Below are 19,237 nucleotides of genomic sequence, written 5' to 3' on the forward strand. Positions count from 1 at the left end.
GCCAGTTATGTTTACCAGTCATTGGAGATAGTAGCCCTCGGTATTTGGACAATCTATCTGTCCCTTATTCATGGCTGAGGCTATATGGATGATGATTACGTTACGGGATTTTATTGTATGAGGGCGGGAAAGGGCTTTTAAGGGCGACTTTTAACGGCTGAGGTGAAGGAAAATTAATCAGATTATGACGATAAAAGGAAGGCTTTTAATTAAGTGTAATGATAAATAATAATTGTATACAAGTTTAATCAATTAAATTCTTGTTAATTACATGTTTAATTGCAATGTTTGTGTTTACATAATTGATTTTGAATTTAATAATCAAGGTTGTTTGGTGGCTGCCATATTGATTGAAACTTCAAATTGTTGCCAATTTAACGACATGATTTTTTTGTCGCTCGTCATGTTGGTAATAAAAATGTAATCTTATTAAATTTGGCTGGATCGCTCCTTATACAGGGTGAGTCTGATAAAGCATCCACAGGGTGTCCATTGTTACAAATTAGGGCAAAGTTGTGCATTTTTGTGCTGAACAAAATTTGATGTGTCATTTTTAGTTTTTGAGCTATTAAGACAATTAAAAAAATTGTAATTTTTGTTTTTTTTTAAACAAAAACCAAAAGAACTAGACGTTTTTAAGTTAGGCACTTTTTTACGCCATAATTAATACTTGTATTTTTGAAAAATCTTTTTTTCCTGATTACAACGATGTGATGATATGATCGAGACTTACATGCTAATTAAAATTAAGAAAAAACGTTTTTGCGAAGAGTGCTTTGGAAAAAAAACGCCAGAAATGTCGTTCAACAAACTAGATTTTGCCTGTGAAATGTGAACCTTCCAGTTCCAAATACAAATTCAGAATCTAGTTTGTTTAAAAACAAAATTGTTGGCTTTTTTTTCCAAAGCACTCTTCGTAAAAAGTTTTTCTCCATTTTAATCAGCAAGTAAGATTCAATCTTATCATGTGATATATCGTTGTAATTGGGAATAAAAACACTTTTCAAAGAAACAAAAAGCAAAAATGGCTTCTATAAGAAAAACGCAATTTGATTGTTGTAACTCTGAAATCAAGAACGCGCTGGAAAATATCATGACAGATTTTATTTAATTTTAAGACTTATTACTAGAGTTTGGATTTTTTAGCACAAACATGACGGAAATAAGCGATAAATAAGCTTAAAATTTAAAAAACGTTCAAAAACTGAAAATATGTTTAAAAATATACTCAACTTTTTTTTAAAATTTTATGAAAAAAAAAACTTAATTAGGTATACATCAGGTATACTTTGAATAAAATTTTCCAAGAATATTCTTTTTCAAAATTTTGTTAATGTTAATGGCATCTTATTTCAATAAAATTAATAACATTGTAATTTTTTTAAAACCATTAGATAATATTAAAGATATAAATATAAATAGCAATGTAATTAGGAAAAATCTTTTAGTTTTTCCTGACTTTTTTAGCAGCAAAAATTTAATGGAGGATGTATGGATATTTATTAGTATATACAGGGTCGCTAAAAATATGAATACAGTTAAATATTATAAAAACTATTTATCAAAAGTTGTTAAAATTTGGTATTTGCTTAAGAGTATATAAACTGTTTCGTTTGAGATGTTTATTAAATTTCTATCTCCATTTGTTCTTCAAATACAAGGCTAACTTGATTTTTTTTAATAGCTACAAGGGTCAAATTTAATATTTTTGAGAAGAGCATTTCTTTCTGAGTTCTATGGTATAACACATGCATACCTTAATTTAATCGAAACTTAAAAAAAGTCGAAAATTTTGAAAAATGTAAAATCTTCTTGGCCTTGGAAATGTTGTCTTTATCTGTCGTTAGCTCATTAACCAAAAAATAAGTAAAAGTTAAAAATAATTGTTAAAATAACACTTTTAAAGTTTTAATTAAAAAAATTTAAACACGGAATACTTGATTTTTATGCTACAAACGATGTTCAAACTGATTTCCACTAACTTCTTGGCTTTCTGTCTCCATGATAAACCAACATGAGAGTTTTTTTCGCTCAGTTTTACTTAAATGTACTATAATTAAACTAATTATTGCACCCAAGTTTAATTTTTGGCTAATATACAAGTGACGGACATGGCTAATAACAGTATTTTCAAAGCTAACTTTGTTTTACTATTCCAGAAAATTTTTGAATTTTTATTTTTTTACATTTTAATAAAAGTAAAGGTGGGTATCATGTTACATCATTGAATTCAGAAAAAAATGTTCTTAAAAATTATTAAATTTGACCTTTTCTGTCATTAAAAAAAAATCAAGTTAGCCTTGAATTTTCAAAATAAATGACGATAAAAATTTGAAAACGCTCTCAAATGATAGACTTTAAACACTTTTAACTGTTCCCCAAATTTCAAGCAATATGTTTTATTTATAATACAATTGTAATGTGTTTAACTTAAATTTCCAATATTTGATGTTATATATGCAACCAGCCGTACGATAATACGGTTTTGCTTATGAGTACTTGTTTTATGCAGTTGTGTAATTAGAATTACACGAAAAACTTAATAAAAGTTCTTATTTCAAATGAATAATATTTATTGAATACATTTACAATTTCTTTTATAATACATCGAACCTCCATTACGCCGAAAACAGCAAATGTCATTAACCTGTCAACCTGTAATTTGATGATGTAACAGACACCAAATAAAACAATCCTTTTATGTAACAAACGTTACATTTGTGTTAAGTGAATGTCGTAACAACCCTCCACATTTACAAATCATAACTTCTTTAATCACAAGTGAGACAATCATTCATTATTACAAAAAAATCGGTTATTCGGCCAAGCACGTGTCACCTATCTGTCAAGAATGTGTGACGTTATTTGACTCCCAAATGATATCCCGAAAATTATTCGCCTCAAATGAAATAAACATGCTTGAGAAATGATAATAATTGGAAATACAGTGACCTCGAGTTGAAAAATCCCAATTTCGAACAAGATGTCTCTCCTCAGTGGTGTGATAAGGCGGAGTGCCCCAAAACTGCTCAAAACCTTTAACATTCGCCCCGTGACCAACGGAGTCCCGAATTTGAACAAGAAAGAGTGAGTACTCTATATTGTAAAAAATTAATTTCGTAAATTTTTTCCCGTTGGTTTTGGTAGAATTGAAGTCACTTTCGTGAAACACGACGGCACTCGCATTAAAACGAAGGGAAAAGTAGGAGAGTCGTTTCTGGATGTAGTTGTCAATAATGATTTGTCTTTAGAAGGCTATGGTGCTTGTGAAGGCACCTTAACCTGCTCGACCTGTCATCTTGTCTTCAAGAAGGAAGATTTTGAACAACTTCCTGACAGGCCAGAGGGCGAAGAAAGCGATATGTTGGAGCTGGCAAGAGGAGTCACGGACACGTCCCGACTGGGCTGCCAAGTTTTCCTCACGGAAAATATGGACGGAATCGTCGTGGAAGTCCCAGAGAGCTCAAACGATGCCAGACTTCAGTAAAAAAAATATAACTTATAGTCAGTTATTTATTGGGGGTGGTAAAGTTTAGTCAAATTTTGTCAATTTTTTTGGTGCTTCTTATGTACAGAAATGTACGTCTTTTTGCTTCTTGTGTACAGATACAGATGTAAATATATATTTTTCAAAAGGTTACAATAAAGTTAATTCAAAATCAGTTTTTGAAAACGTGTGAATGCAGCTTAACCCACGCTAACCCGTCAAATGTCACTTTGACGTTTACGTTTCCTAACCTCTAAAAAAAAATTTTTAGTTTTTAAGCCTTCAGAAACATCAAATCTGTGATATTGCAATGTTGTCGACACGAGCCCGGCTCCTTTTATCACTTTTGAACAAATCAGGTGAAATCATTACGCCCCCCTTGCACAAAAAATCCAACCATAATCGTACAGATGTCTTCCGTTCCTATTGCAAAAAAGCCACAAAGGGCAAGTTCGAGTTCCCCAAGCGGACGATTTTCAAGTCCTACGGCCAACCGACACACGAGACCCACCCCCAGCTCTTGCAAAAAGACGAAATCACCCCCTTGATAAAACGCTCCGAGTTCCAGGACCGGAGACAGAAACTAATGGAGCAAGTGTGTGTCTACGTCAATGAGCGGAACCCCTCCATGCGGGAACACTTGGTGGGTGCTTTGGCCCCAAATTAGCAATAACAACGCTGGTTGTAGATAGTTATTCCATCAGCCACCAAACAGTACATGTCCGATAAAATCCCGTATTTTTTTCGCCAAAACACCGATTTTCTCTACTTGACTGGCTGTTTGGAGCCTGATAGTTGTCTCATCTTGGCCACGACGGGGGCCCCCAGCCAGCACTGTTCCACCCTGTTTTTGCGCGAGAAGGACGACCATTCCGAGCTGTGGGACGGCCCCAGGACGGGGCCCGACAACGCCCCCAACGTGTTCGGGGTCGACCAGAGTTTGCCAATGAGCGAGATGGAGAATTACTTGCAGTCGTTTTTCAAATCGAACAATAAATTCAGTCTTTGGTAATTGGGGGAATCCCCATTTTTTTTTTCACAATTTTCGGTGCAGGTATGACTTCATGAACCCCGTCCAAATCGACGTGCACAAAACAATGGTCGATTATTTGAACTACATGCGGCAAAAAATGTGGGAATCCCCGAAAGTTTTTATACATAAGCAAAGGCTGATTAAAAGTCCAGCCGAGGTAGCGCTGATGCAACAATCGTGTGATATTGCCTCAAGGGCGATTATTGAAACTATCAAGGCTTCACATCCCGGTAAAGTACATAAAAATTGCCTAAAAAATTATTTTTTTTTGTAGGGATAAATGAGAGTCAGATTTTTGCAACAGTTGATTATGAGTGTAGAATGCAAGGGGCCGAATATTTGGCATACCCCCCTGTGGTAGCAGGGGGTAATAGGGCCACAACTATACATTATATTAATAATAATCAAGTAGTCCAGGACGGGGAGATGGTTTTAATGGACGCGGGTGAGTGGGCGTTTCTATAGGTCACGTGCTTGCGTCACGCGTTACGATTGGTTGTTTAAAGCACGTGACCCGAAATTGAGGGTTTCCATTGGCTATTCGTTTTTGTTGAGTGTCAGTTTTTCTTGACCTATACATTACATACACAATTTTTTCTCAGGCTGCGAATTTCACGGTTATTCAAGCGACATTACCAGAACCTGGCCCATCAATGGTAAATTCAGCACCAGTCAGAGAGAAGTGTACGAAGTTGTTCTAGACGTTCAAAAAAAATTGATTCAATTGTGTGAAAATTTTCCCACTTTGGACAGTTTATTCGACTCAATGTGTGTCTTACTAGGGAAAGGTTTGCAAGAAATTGGCTTAATTCCGAAAATATTGACCAATCAAGCCTTGACACGCGTCTGTAGAGTTGTATTGAAGTCATAGAAAAAATATAGTATGTAATTCCAGGCCGCCTATCAGTTCTGTCCGCACCACGTGTCGCATTATTTGGGAATGGATGTTCACGATACGCCTTTAATTACTCGAAATGTTAAAATACAACCTGGGATGATTGTTACGGTTGAACCCGGTATATATTTTTTTTATTATTTTTTTTCAATTTTAATTTTTTTATACTTGTGCAGGGGTTTATATTAATCACAAACACCAACAATTACCGAAAGAATTTCTCGGAATGGGTGTCCGAATTGAAGACGATGTTTTAATCACTGAGTCCGGTCCTGTCATTCTCAGTCGTAACTGTCCGAAAGAAGTGTCAGATATTGAAGATATATCTAGTCGGAATGTGTGATGTCAATTGTTATTTAATTTAACAATTTAAAAATAAAAAATATTTTATTCAATTCGAGCGTTGAGCTACAATCTCTACAATATATGTATAATTCGGTTAAAAGGAATGTTTTATCACTTGTACATAAATAAGTGCCCCAGAGACGCACTCTGTCATTTGTTCGCCCAGTTTTCGGTGCGTGTCGCTTTACCAATCCAAGTCTTTGTGGGGTTCCCCGCCCGGATACTCGCCGGTAAGGCAGGCAGTGCAGTGACCGACCTTGTGCGAATTTTTGGTTTTGATGTCGGAGCGGACGGCTTTCACCAAACCTTCCACACTCAGATATTTCAAACTGTTGGCACCTGTTGAAGAAATAGTCATTTAAATAACGATTATTCGTAAACCTAACCCGGCGCATCCACCAAATTTTTCAGAGCAATAAATTTATAAAAATAGTTGTAATTAAATAACGGTTAGCACAAGGCGAATAAAAAAGATACAGGCAGATAAAGGATCAAATTACCAATAATTGGAGATAAAAATAGTGCAAAAATTATATCTTAAAATATATTTAAAAAAATTTCAAAGTTTTGACAAGACTAAATTTTTGCCGATATTTTCCGAACGGTTAGTCCTAGCGACTTGATTCTTGCAAATTTGGATTCCGCCGGTCATTCTACGTTAGAAACACTCAATTCTAACGACATGACCCCGAATAGTTGGAAAATAATGAAGACTATTTGGTTTCTATAACTTTTAACAAGGCTAATTTTTGGCCGATATTTTCCGAACGGTTAGTCGTAGCGATTTGATTCTTGCAAATTTGGATTCCGCCGGTCATTCTACGTTAGAAACACTCAATTCTAAGGACATAAGACCGAATAGTTAGAAAATAATGAAGACTGTTTGGTTTCGATAAATTTTGACAAGGCTAAATTTTTGCCGATATTTTCCGAACGGTTAGTCGTAGCGACTTGATTTTTGCAGATTTGGATTTCGCCGGTTATTTTACGTTAGAAACACTCAATTCTAAAGACATAACCCCGAACAGTTGGAAAATAATGAAGAATATTTGGTTTCGATAAATTTTGACAAGGCTAAATTTTGGCCGATATTTTTAGAACGGTTAGTCGTAGCGACTTGATTCTTGCAAATTTGGATTCCGCCGGTCATTCTACGTTAGAAACACTCAATTCTAACGACATGACCCCGAATAGTTGGAAAATAATGAAGAAAATTTGGTTTCGATAAATTTTGACAAAGCTACATTTTTGCCGATATTTTCCGAACGGTTAGCCGTAGCGACTTGATTTTTGCAAATTTGGATTCCGCCGGTCATTCTACGTTAGAAACACTCAATTCTAAGGACATGACCTCGAATAGTTGGAAAATAATGAAGAAAATTTGGTTTCGATAAATTTTGACAAAGCTAAATTTTTGCCGATATTTTCCGAACGGTTAGTCCGAGCGACTTGATTCTTGCAAATTTGGATTCCGCCGGTCATTCTACGTTAGAAACACTCAATTCTAACGACATGACCCCGAATAGTTGGAAAATAATGAAGAAAATTTGGTTTCGATAAATTTTGACAAAGCTAAATTTTTGCCGATATTTTCCGAACGGTTAGCCGTAGCGACTTGATTTTTGCAAATTTGGATTCCGCCGGTCATTCTTCGTTAGAAACACTCAATTCTAACGACATGACCCCGAATAGTTGGAAAATAATGAAGAATATTTGGTTTCGATAAATTTTGACAAGGCTAAATTTTGGCCGATATTTTTAGAACGGTTAGTCGTAGCGACTTGATTCTTGCAAATTTGGATTCCGCCGGTCATTCTACGTTAGAAACACTCAATTCTAACGACATGACCCCGAATAGTTGGAAAATAATGAAGAAAATTTGGTTTCGATAAATTTTGACAAAGCTACATTTTTGCCGATATTTTCCGAACGGTTAGCCGTAGCGACTTGATTTTTGCAAATTTGGATTCCGCCGGTCATTCTACGTTAGAAACACTCAATTCTAAGGACATGACCTCGAATAGTTGGAAAATAATGAAGAAAATTTGGTTTCGATAAATTTTGACAAAGCTAAATTTTTGCCGATATTTTCCGAACGGTTAGTCCGAGCGACTTGATTCTTGCAAATTTGGATTCCGCCGGTCATTCTACGTTAGAAACACTCAATTCTAAGGACATGACCCCGAATAGTTGGAAAATAATGAAGACTATTTGGTTTCGATAAATTTTGACAAGGCTAAATTTTTGCCGATATTTTCCGAACGGTTAGTCTGAGCGACTTGATTCTTGCAAATTTGGATTCCGCCGGTCATTCTACGTTAGAAACACTCAATTCTAAGGACATGACCCCGAATAGTTGGAAAATAATGAAGACTATTTGGTTTCTATAAATTTTGACAAAGCTAAATTTTTGCCGATATTTTCCGAACGGTTAGTCCGAGCGACTTGATTCTTGCAAATTTGGATTCCGCCGGTCATTCTACGTTAGAAACACTCAATTCTAACGACATGACCCCGAATAGTTGGAAAATAATGAAGAAAATTTGGTTTCGATAAATTTTGACAAAGCTAAATTTTTGCCGATATTTTCCGAACGGTTAGCCGTAGCGACTTGATTTTTGCAAATTTGGATTCCGCCGGTCATTCTTCGTTAGAAACACTCAATTCTAACGACATGACCCCGAATAGTTGGAAAATAATGAAGAAAATTTGGTTTCGATAAATTTTGACAAAGCTAAATTTTTGCCGATATTTTCCGAACGGTTAGCCGTAGCGACTTGATTTTTGCAAATTTGGATTCCGCCGGTCATTCTACGTTAGAAACACTCAATTCTAAGGACATGACCTCGAATAGTTGGAAAATAATGAAGAAAATTTGGTTTCGATAAATTTTGACAAAGCTAAATTTTTGCCGATATTTTCCGAACGGTTAGTCCGAGCGACTTGATTCTTGCAAATTTGGATTCCGCCGGTCATTCTACGTTAGAAACACTCAATTCTAACGACATGACCCCGAATAGTTGGAAAATAATGAAGAAAATTTGGTTTCGATAAATTTTGACAAAGCTAAATTTTTGCCGATATTTTCCGAACGGTTAGCCGTAGCGACTTGATTTTTGCAAATTTGGATTCCGCCGGTCATTCTACGTTAGAAACACTCAATTCTAACGACATGACCCCGAATAGTTGGAAAATAATGAAGAAAATTTGGTTTCGATAAATTTTGACAAAGCTAAATTTTTGCCGATATTTTCCGAACGGTTAGCCGTAGCGACTTGATTTTTGCAAATTTGGATTCCGCCGGTCATTCTACGTTAGAAACACTCAATTCTAACGACATGACCCCGAATAGTTGGAAAATAATGAAGAAAATTTGGTTTCGATAAATTTTGACAAAGCTAAATTTTTGCCGATATTTTCCGAACGGTTAGCCGTAGCGACTTGATTTTTGCAAATTTGGATTCCGCCGGTCATTCTACGTTAGAAACACTCAATTCTAACGACATGACCCCGAATAGTTGGAAAATAATGAAGAAAATTTGGTTTCGATAAATTTTGACAAAGCTAAATTTTTGCCGATATTTTCCGAACGGTTAGTCCGAGCGACTTGATTCTTGCAAATTTGGATTCCGCCGGTCATTCTACGTTAGAAACACTCAATTCTAACGACATGACCCCGAATAGTTGGAAAATAATGAAGAAAATTTGGTTTCGATAAATTTTGACAAAGCCAAATTTTTGCCGATATTTTCCGAACGGTTAGCCGTAGCGACTTGATTTTTGCAAATTTGGATTCCGCCGGTCATTCTACGTTAGAAACACTCAATTCTAACGACATGACCCCGAATAGTTGGAAAATAATGAAGAAAATTTGGTTTCGATAAATTTTGACAAAGCTAAATTTTTGCCGATATTTTCCGAACGGTTAGCCGTAGCGACTTGATTTTTGCAAATTTGGATTCCGCCGGTCATTCTACGTTAGAAACACTCAATTCTAACGACATGACCCCGAATAGTTGGAAAATAATGAAGAAAATTTGGTTTCGATAAATTTTGACAAAGCTAAATTTTTGCCGATATTTTCCGAACGGTTAGCCGTAGCGACTTGATTTTTGCAAATTTGGATTCCGCCGGTCATTCTACGTTAGAAACACTCAATTCTAACGACATGACCCCGAATAGTTGGAAAATAATGAAGAAAATTTGGTTTCGATAAATTTTGACAAAGCTAAATTTTTGCCGATATTTTCCGAACGGTTAGTCCGAGCGACTTGATTCTTGCAAATTTGGATTCCGCCGGTCATTCTACGTTAGAAACACTCAATTCTAACGACATGACCCCGAATAGTTGGAAAATAATGAAGAAAATTTGGTTTCGATAAATTTTGACAAAGCCAAATTTTTGCCGATATTTTCCGAACGGTTAGCCGTAGCGACTTGATTTTTGCAAATTTGGATTCCGCCGGTCATTCTACGTTAGAAACACTCAATTCTAACGACATGACCCCGAATAGTTGGAAAATAATGAAGAAAATTTGGTTTCGATAAATTTTGACAAAGCTAAATTTTTGCCGATATTTTCCGAACGGTTAGCCGTAGCGACTTGATTTTTGCAAATTTGGATTCCGCCGGTCATTCTACGTTAGAAACACTCAATTCTAACGACATGACCCCGAATAGTTGGAAAATAATGAAGAAAATTTGGTTTCGATAAATTTTGACAAAGCTAAATTTTTGCCGATATTTTCCGAACGGTTAGCCGTAGCGACTTGATTTTTGCAAATTTGGATTCCGCCGGTCATTCTACGTTAGAAACACTCAATTCTAACGACATGACCCCGAATAGTTGGAAAATAATGAAGAAAATTTGGTTTCGATAAATTTTGACAAAGCTAAATTTTTGCCGATATTTTCCGAACGGTTAGCCGTAGCGACTTGATTTTTGCAAATTTGGATTCCGCCGGTCATTCTACGTTAGAAACACTCAATTCTAAGGACATGACCTCGAATAGTTGGAAAATAATGAAGAAAATTTGGTTTCGATAAATTTTGACAAAGCTAAATTTTTGCCGATATTTTCCGAACGGTTAGTCCGAGCGACTTGATTCTTGCAAATTTGGATTCCGCCGGTCATTCTACGTTAGAAACACTCAATTCTAACGACATGACCCCGAATAGTTGGAAAATAATGAAGAAAATTTGGTTTCGATAAATTTTGACAAAGCTAAATTTTTGCCGATATTTTCCGAACGGTTAGCCGTAGCGACTTGATTTTTGCAAATTTGGATTCCGCCGGTCATTCTTCGTTAGAAACACTCAATTCTAACGACATGACCCCGAATAGTTGGAAAATAATGAAGAAAATTTGGTTTCGATAAATTTTGACAAAGCTAAATTTTTGCCGATATTTTCCGAACGGTTAGCCGTAGCGACTTGATTTTTGCAAATTTGGATTCCGCCGGTCATTCTACGTTAGAAACACTCAATTCTAAGGACATGACCTCGAATAGTTGGAAAATAATGAAGAAAATTTGGTTTCGATAAATTTTGACAAAGCTAAATTTTTGCCGATATTTTCCGAACGGTTAGCCGTAGCGACTTGATTTTTGCAAATTTGGATTCCGCCGGTCATTCTTCGTTAGAAACACTCAATTCTAACGACATGACCCCGAATAGTTGGAAAATAATGAAGAAAATTTGGTTTCGATAAATTTTGACAAAGCTAAATTTTTGCCGATATTTTCCGAACGGTTAGCCGTAGCGACTTGATTTTTGCAAATTTGGATTCCGCCGGTCATTCTACGTTAGAAACACTCAATTCTAAGGACATGACCTCGAATAGTTGGAAAATAATGAAGAAAATTTGGTTTCGATAAATTTTGACAAAGCTAAATTTTTGCCGATATTTTCCGAACGGTTAGTCCGAGCGACTTGATTCTTGCAAATTTGGATTCCGCCGGTCATTCTACGTTAGAAACACTCAATTCTAACGACATGACCCCGAATAGTTGGAAAATAATGAAGAAAATTTGGTTTCGATAAATTTTGACAAAGCTAAATTTTTGCCGATATTTTCCGAACGGTTAGCCGTAGCGACTTGATTTTTGCAAATTTGGATTCCGCCGGTCATTCTTCGTTAGAAACACTCAATTCTAACGACATGACCCCGAATAGTTGGAAAATAATGAAGAAAATTTGGTTTCGATAAATTTTGACAAAGCTAAATTTTTGCCGATATTTTCCGAACGGTTAGCCGTAGCGACTTGATTTTTGCAAATTTGGATTCCGCCGGTCATTCTACGTTAGAAACACTCAATTCTAAGGAAATGACCTCGAATAGTTGGAAAATAATGAAGAAAATTTGGTTTCGATAAATTTTGACAAAGCTAAATTTTTGCCGATATTTTCCGAACGGTTAGCCGTAGCGACTTGATTTTTGCAAATTTGGATTCCGCCGGTCATTCTTCGTTAGAAACACTCAATTCTAACGACATGACCCCGAATAGTTGGAAAATAATGAAGAAAATTTGGTTTCGATAAATTTTGACAAAGCTAAATTTTTGCCGATATTTTCCGAACGGTTAGCCGTAGCGACTTGATTTTTGCAAATTTGGATTCCGCCGGTCATTCTACGTTAGAAACACTCAATTCTAAGGACATGACCTCGAATAGTTGGAAAATAATGAAGAAAATTTGGTTTCGATAAATTTTGACAAAGCTAAATTTTTGCCGATATTTTCCGAACGGTTAGTCCGAGCGACTTGATTCTTGCAAATTTGGATTCCGCCGGTCATTCTACGTTAGAAACACTCAATTCTAACGACATGACCCCGAATAGTTGGAAAATAATGAAGAAAATTTGGTTTCGATAAATTTTGACAAAGCTAAATTTTTGCCGATATTTTCCGAACGGTTAGCCGTAGCGACTTGATTTTTGCAAATTTGGATTCCGCCGGTCATTCTTCGTTAGAAACACTCAATTCTAACGACATGACCCCGAATAGTTGGAAAATAATGAAGAAAATTTGGTTTCGATAAATTTTGACAAAGCTAAATTTTTGCCGATATTTTCCGAACGGTTAGTCCGAGCGACTTGATTCTTGCAAATTTGGATTCCGCCGGTCATTCTACGTTAGAAACACTCAATTCTAACGACATGACCCCGAATAGTTGGAAAATAATGAAGAAAATTTGGTTTCGATAAATTTTGACAAAGCTAAATTTTTGCCGATATTTTCCGAACGGTTAGCCGTAGCGACTTGATTTTTGCAAATTTGGATTCCGCCGGTCATTCTACGTTAGAAACACTCAATTCTAAGGACATGACCTCGAATAGTTGGAAAATAATGAAGAAAATTTGGTTTCGATAAATTTTGACAAAGCTAAATTTTTGCCGATATTTTCCGAACGGTTAGCCGTAGCGACTTGATTTTTGCAAATTTGGATTCCGCCGGTCATTCTACGTTAGAAACACTCAATTCTAAGGACATGACCTCGAATAGTTGGAAAATAATGAAGAAAATTTGGTTTCGATAAATTTTGACAAAGCTAAATTTTTGCCGATATTTTCCGAACGGTTAGCCGTAGCGACTTGATTTTTGCAAATTTGGATTCCGCCGGTCATTCTACGTTAGAAACACTCAATTCTAAGGACATGACCTCGAATAGTTGGAAAATAATGAAGAAAATTTGGTTTCGATAAATTTTGACAAAGCTAAATTTTTGCCGATATTTTCCGAACGGTTAGCCGTAGCGACTTGATTTTTGCAAATTTGGATTCCGCCGGTCATTCTTCGTTAGAAACACTCAATTCTAACGACATGACCCCGAATAGTTGGAAAATAATGAAGAAAATTTGGTTTCGATAAATTTTGACAAAGCTAAATTTTTGCCGATATTTTCCGAACGGTTAGCCGTAGCGACTTGATTTTTGCAAATTTGGATTCCGCCGGTCATTCTACGTTAGAAACACTCAATTCTAAGGACATGACCTCGAATAGTTGGAAAATAATGAAGAAAATTTGGTTTCGATAAATTTTGACAAAGCTAAATTTTTGCCGATATTTTCCGAACGGTTAGCCGTAGCGACTTGATTTTTGCAAATTTGGATTCCGCCGGTCATTCTTCGTTAGAAACACTCAATTCTAACGACATGACCCCGAATAGTTGGAAAATAATGAAGAAAATTTGGTTTCGATAAATTTTGACAAAGCTAAATTTTTGCCGATATTTTCCGAACGGTTAGCCGTAGCGACTTGATTTTTGCAAATTTGGATTCCGCCGGTCATTCTACGTTAGAAACACTCAATTCTAAGGACATGACCTCGAATAGTTGGAAAATAATGAAGAAAATTTGGTTTCGATAAATTTTGACAAAGCTAAATTTTTGCCGATATTTTCCGAACGGTTAGTCCGAGCGACTTGATTCTTGCAAATTTGGATTCCGCCGGTCATTCTACGTTAGAAACACTCAATTCTAACGACATGACCCCGAATAGTTGGAAAATAATGAAGAAAATTTGGTTTCGATAAATTTTGACAAAGCTAAATTTTTGCCGATATTTTCCGAACGGTTAGCCGTAGCGACTTGATTTTTGCAAATTTGGATTCCGCCGGTCATTCTTCGTTAGAAACACTCAATTCTAACGACATGACCCCGAATAGTTGGAAAATAATGAAGAAAATTTGGTTTCGATAAATTTTGACAAAGCTAAATTTTTGCCGATATTTTCCGAACGGTTAGCCGTAGCGACTTGATTTTTGCAAATTTGGATTCCGCCGGTCATTCTACGTTAGAAACACTCAATTCTAAGGACATGACCTCGAATAGTTGGAAAATAATGAAGAAAATTTGGTTTCGATAAATTTTGACAAAGCTAAATTTTTGCCGATATTTTCCGAACGGTTAGTCCGAGCGACTTGATTCTTGCAAATTTGGATTCCGCCGGTCATTCTACGTTAGAAACACTCAATTCTAACGACATGACCCCGAATAGTTGGAAAATAATGAAGAAAATTTGGTTTCGATAAATTTTGACAAAGCTAAATTTTTGCCGATATTTTCCGAACGGTTAGCCGTAGCGACTTGATTTTTGCAAATTTGGATTCCGCCGGTCATTCTTCGTTAGAAACACTCAATTCTAACGACATGACCCCGAATAGTTGGAAAATAATGAAGAAAATTTGGTTTCGATAAATTTTGACAAAGCTAAATTTTTGCCGATATTTTCCGAACGGTTAGCCGTAGCGACTTGATTTTTGCAAATTTGGATTCCGCCGGTCATTCTACGTTAGAAACACTCAATTCTAAGGACATGACCTCGAATAGTTGGAAAATAATGAAGAAAATTTGGTTTCGATAAATTTTGACAAAGCTAAATTTTTGCCGATATTTTCCGAACGGTTAGCCGTAGCGACTTGATTTTTGCAAATTTGGATTCCGCCGGTCATTCTTCGTTAGAAACACTCAATTCTAACGACATGACCCCGAATAGTTGGAAAATAATGAAGAAAATTTGGTTTCGATAAATTTTGACAAAGCTAAATTTTTGCCGATATTTTCCGAACGGTTAGCCGTAGCGACTTGATTTTTGCAAATTTGGATTCCGCCGGTCATTCTTCGTTAGAAACACTCAATTCTAACGACATGACCCCGAATAGTTGGAAAATAATGAAGAAAATTTGGTTTCGATAAATTTTGACAAAGCTAAATTTTTGCCGATATTTTCCGAACGGTTAGCCGTAGCGACTTGATTTTTGCAAATTTGGATTCCGCCGGTCATTCTACGTTAGAAACACTCAATTCTAAGGACATGACCTCGAATAGTTGGAAAATAATGAAGAAAATTTGGTTTCGATAAATTTTGACAAAGCTAAATTTTTGCCGATATTTTCCGAACGGTTAGCCGTAGCGACTTGATTTTTGCAAATTTGGATTCCGCCGGTCATTCTTCGTTAGAAACACTCAATTCTAACGACATGACCCCGAATAGTTGGAAAATAATGAAGAAAATTTGGTTTCGATAAATTTTGACAAAGCTAAATTTTTGCCGATATTTTCCGAACGGTTAGCCGTAGCGACTTGATTTTTGCAAATTTGGATTCCGCCGGTCATTCTACGTTAGAAACACTCAATTCTAAGGACATGACCTCGAATAGTTGGAAAATAATGAAGAAAATTTGGTTTCGATAAATTTTGACAAAGCTAAATTTTTGCCGATATTTTCCGAACGGTTAGCCGTAGCGACTTGATTTTTGCAAATTTGGATTCCGCCGGTCATTCTTCGTTAGAAACACTCAATTCTAACGACATGACCCCGAATAGTTGGAAAATAATGAAGAAAATTTGGTTTCGATAAATTTTGACAAAGCTAAATTTTTGCCGATATTTTCCGAACGGTTAGCCGTAGCGACTTGATTTTTGCAAATTTGGATTCCGCCGGTCATTCTACGTTAGAAACACTCAATTCTAAGGACATGACCTCGAATAGTTGGAAAATAATGAAGAAAATTTGGTTTCGATAAATTTTGACAAAGCTAAATTTTTGCCGATATTTTCCGAACGGTTAGTCCGAGCGACTTGATTCTTGCAAATTTGGATTCCGCCGGTCATTCTACGTTAGAAACACTCAATTCTAACGACATGACCCCGAATAGTTGGAAAATAATGAAGAAAATTTGGTTTCGATAAATTTTGACAAAGCTAAATTTTTGCCGATATTTTCCGAACGGTTAGCCGTAGCGACTTGATTTTTGCAAATTTGGATTCCGCCGGTCATTCTTCGTTAGAAACACTCAATTCTAACGACATGACCCCGAATAGTTGGAAAATAATGAAGAAAATTTGGTTTCGATAAATTTTGACAAAGCTAAATTTTTGCCGATATTTTCCGAACGGTTAGCCGTAGCGACTTGATTTTTGCAAATTTGGATTCCGCCGGTCATTCTACGTTAGAAACACTCAATTCTAAGGACATGACCTCGAATAGTTGGAAAATAATGAAGAAAATTTGGTTTCGATAAATTTTGACAAAGCTAAATTTTTGCCGATATTTTCCGAACGGTTAGCCGTAGCGACTTGATTTTTGCAAATTTGGATTCCGCCGGTCATTCTACGTTAGAAACACTCAATTCTAAGGACATGACCTCGAATAGTTGGAAAATAATGAAGAAAATTTGGTTTCGATAAATTTTGACAAAGCTAAATTTTTGCCGATATTTTCCGAACGGTTAGTCCGAGCGACTTGATTTTTGCAAATTTGGATTCCGCCGGTCATTCTACGTTAGAAACACTCAATTCTAAGGACATGACCTCGAATAGTTGGAAAATAATGAAGAAAATTTGGTTTCGATAAATTTTGACAAAGCTAAATTTTTGCCGATATTTTCCGAACGGTTAGCCGTAGCGACTTGATTTTTGCAAATTTGGATTCCGCCGGTCATTCTTCGTTAGAAACACTCAATTCTAACGACATGACCCCGAATAGTTGGAAAATAATGAAGAAAATTTGGTTTCGATAAATTTTGACAAAGCTAAATTTTTGCCGATATTTTCCGAACGGTTAGCCGTAGCGACTTGATTTTTGCAAATTTGGATTCCGCCGGTCATTCTTCGTTAGAAACACTCAATTCTAACGACATGACCCCGAATAGTTGGAAAATAATGAAGAAAATTTGGTTTCGATAAATTTTGACAAAGCTAAATTTTTGCCGATATTTTCCGAACGGTTAGCCGTAGCGACTTGATTTTTGCAAATTTGGATTCCGCCGGTCATTCTACGTTAGAAACACTCAATTCTAAGGACATGACCTCGAATAGTTGGAAAATAATGAAGAAAATTTGGTTTCGATAAATTTTGACAAAGCTAAATTTTTGCCGATATTTTCCGAACGGTTAGTCCGAGCGACTTGATTTTTGCAAATTTGGATTCCGCCGGTCATTCTACGTTAGAAACACTCAATTCTAAGGACATGACCTCGAATAGTTGGAAAATAATGAAGAAAATTTGGTTTCGATAAATTTTGACAAAGCTAAATTTTTGCCGATATTTTCCGAACGGTTAGCCGTAGCGACTTGATTTTTGCAAATTTGGATTCCGCCGGTCATTCTTCGTTAGAAACACTCAATTCTAACGACATGACCCCGAATAGTTGGAAAATAATGAAGAAAATTTGGTTTCGATAAATTTTGACAAAGCTAAATTTTTGCCGATATTTTCCGAACGGTTAGCCGTAGCGACTTGATTTTTGCAAATTTGGATTCCGCCGGTCATTCTTCGTTAGAAACACTCAATTCTAACGACATGACCCCGAATAGTTGGAAAATAATGAAGAAAATTTGGTTTCGATAAATTTTGACAAAGCTAAATTTTTGCCGATATTTTCCGAACGGTTAGCCGTAGCGACTTGATTTTTGCAAATTTGGATTCCGCCGGTCATTCTACGTTAGAAACACTCAATTCTAAGGACATGACCTCGAATAGTTGGAAAATAATGAAGAAAATTTGGTTTCGATAAATTTTGACAAAGCTAAATTTTTGCCGATATTTTCCGAACGGTTAGCCGTAGCGACTTGATTTTTGCAAATTTGGATTCCGCCGGTCATTCTTCGTTAGAAACACTCAATTCTAACGACATGACCCCGAATAGTTGGAAAATAATGAAGAAAATTTGGTTTCGATAAATTTTGACAAAGCTAAATTTTTGCCGATATTTTCCGAACGGTTAGCCGTAGCGACTTGATTTTTGCAAATTTGGATTCCGCCGGTCATTCTACGTTAGAAACACTCAATTCTAAGGACATGACCTCGAATAGTTGGAAAATAATGAAGAAAATTTGGTTTCGATAAATTTTGACAAAGCTAAATTTTTGCCGATATTTTCCGAACGGTTAGCCGTAGCGACTTGATTTTTGCAAATTTGGATTCCGCCGGTCATTCTTCGTTAGAAACACTCAATTCTAACGACATGACCCCGAATAGTTGGAAAATAATGAAGAAAATTTGGTTTCGATAAATTTTGACAAAGCTAAATTTTTGCCGATATTTTCCGAACGGTTAGCCGTAGCGACTTGATTTTTGCAAATTTGGATTCCGCAGGTCATTCTACGTTAGAAACACTCAATTCTAAGGACATGACCTCGAATAGTTGGAAAATAATGAAGAAAATTTGGTTTCGATAAATTTTGACAAAGCTAAATTTTTGCCGATATTTTCCGAACGGTTAGTCCGAGCGACTTGATTCTTGCAAATTTGGATTCCGCCGGTCATTCTACGTTAGAAACACTCAATTCTAACGACATGACCCCGAATAGTTGGAAAATAATGAAGAAAATTTGGTTTCGATAAATTTTGACAAAGCTAAATTTTTGCCGATATTTTCCGAACGGTTAGCCGTAGCGACTTGATTTTTGCAAATTTGGATTCCGCCGGTCATTCTTCGTTAGAAACACTCAATTCTAACGACATGACCCCGAATA

General features: G+C 36.1%; 3 protein-coding genes across 4 annotated transcripts in view; 2 read left to right on the plus strand and 1 right to left on the minus strand.

Moving 5' to 3' along the window:
• The first annotated feature begins 2,608 nt into the window (after positions 1–2,608).
• Fdx2 (Ferredoxin 2) lies at positions 2,609–3,662 on the plus strand. Its single transcript, XM_962915.4, has 2 exons — positions 2,609–3,087; positions 3,148–3,662. Exons 1-2 carry the CDS (start codon positions 2,984–2,986, stop codon positions 3,485–3,487), a joined length of 444 nt encoding a protein of 147 aa, XP_968008.1. The 5' UTR covers positions 2,609–2,983; the 3' UTR covers positions 3,488–3,662.
• LOC656459 (uncharacterized protein) lies at positions 3,661–5,810 on the plus strand. Of its 2 annotated transcripts, XM_008200878.3 has the most exons (9): positions 3,661–3,846; positions 3,898–4,130; positions 4,176–4,495; positions 4,542–4,750; positions 4,795–4,965; positions 5,123–5,176; positions 5,222–5,364; positions 5,416–5,536; positions 5,592–5,810. In XM_008200878.3, exons 1-9 carry the CDS (start codon positions 3,798–3,800, stop codon positions 5,756–5,758), a joined length of 1,467 nt encoding a protein of 488 aa, XP_008199100.1. In that variant the 5' UTR covers positions 3,661–3,797; the 3' UTR covers positions 5,759–5,810. The 2 variants fall into 2 exon arrangements, with proteins under 2 accessions (XP_008199100.1, XP_008199099.1); XM_008200877.3 differs by having other exon boundaries at positions 5,123–5,364.
• The window catches only part of LOC656545 (amidophosphoribosyltransferase), a 55,186-nt gene continuing 41,732 nt past the window's right edge, over positions 5,784–19,237 (minus strand). Inside the window, exon 5 of the mRNA XM_008200879.3 lies at positions 5,784–6,099. Coding sequence (XP_008199101.1) covers positions 5,945–6,099 — 155 coding nt within the window. The 3' untranslated portion in view covers positions 5,784–5,944. The remainder of the gene's footprint in view (positions 6,100–19,237) is intronic.

The sequence above is a fragment of the Tribolium castaneum genome, chromosome 7 (assembly GCF_031307605.1).
Source record: "Tribolium castaneum strain GA2 chromosome 7, icTriCast1.1, whole genome shotgun sequence".
Taxonomy (NCBI): Eukaryota; Metazoa; Arthropoda; class Insecta; order Coleoptera; family Tenebrionidae; genus Tribolium; species Tribolium castaneum.

Coding starts and splice junctions, on each gene's coding strand:
- Fdx2 (XM_962915.4), top strand. CDS start 2,984: ATGTCTCTCCTCAGTGGTGTGATAAGGCGGAGTGCCCCAAAACTGCTC. Junction 3,088..3,147: donor CCGAATTTGAACAAGAAAGA/GTGAGTACTCTA, acceptor TGGTTTTGGTAG/AATTGAAGTCACTTTCGTGA.
- LOC656459 (XM_008200877.3), top strand. CDS start 3,798: ATGTTGTCGACACGAGCCCGGCTCCTTTTATCACTTTTGAACAAATCA. Junction 4,966..5,122: donor GATGGTTTTAATGGACGCGG/GTGAGTGGGCGT, acceptor ATTTTTTCTCAG/GCTGCGAATTTCACGGTTAT. Junction 5,365..5,415: donor CCAATCAAGCCTTGACACGC/GTCTGTAGAGTT, acceptor ATGTAATTCCAG/GCCGCCTATCAGTTCTGTCC.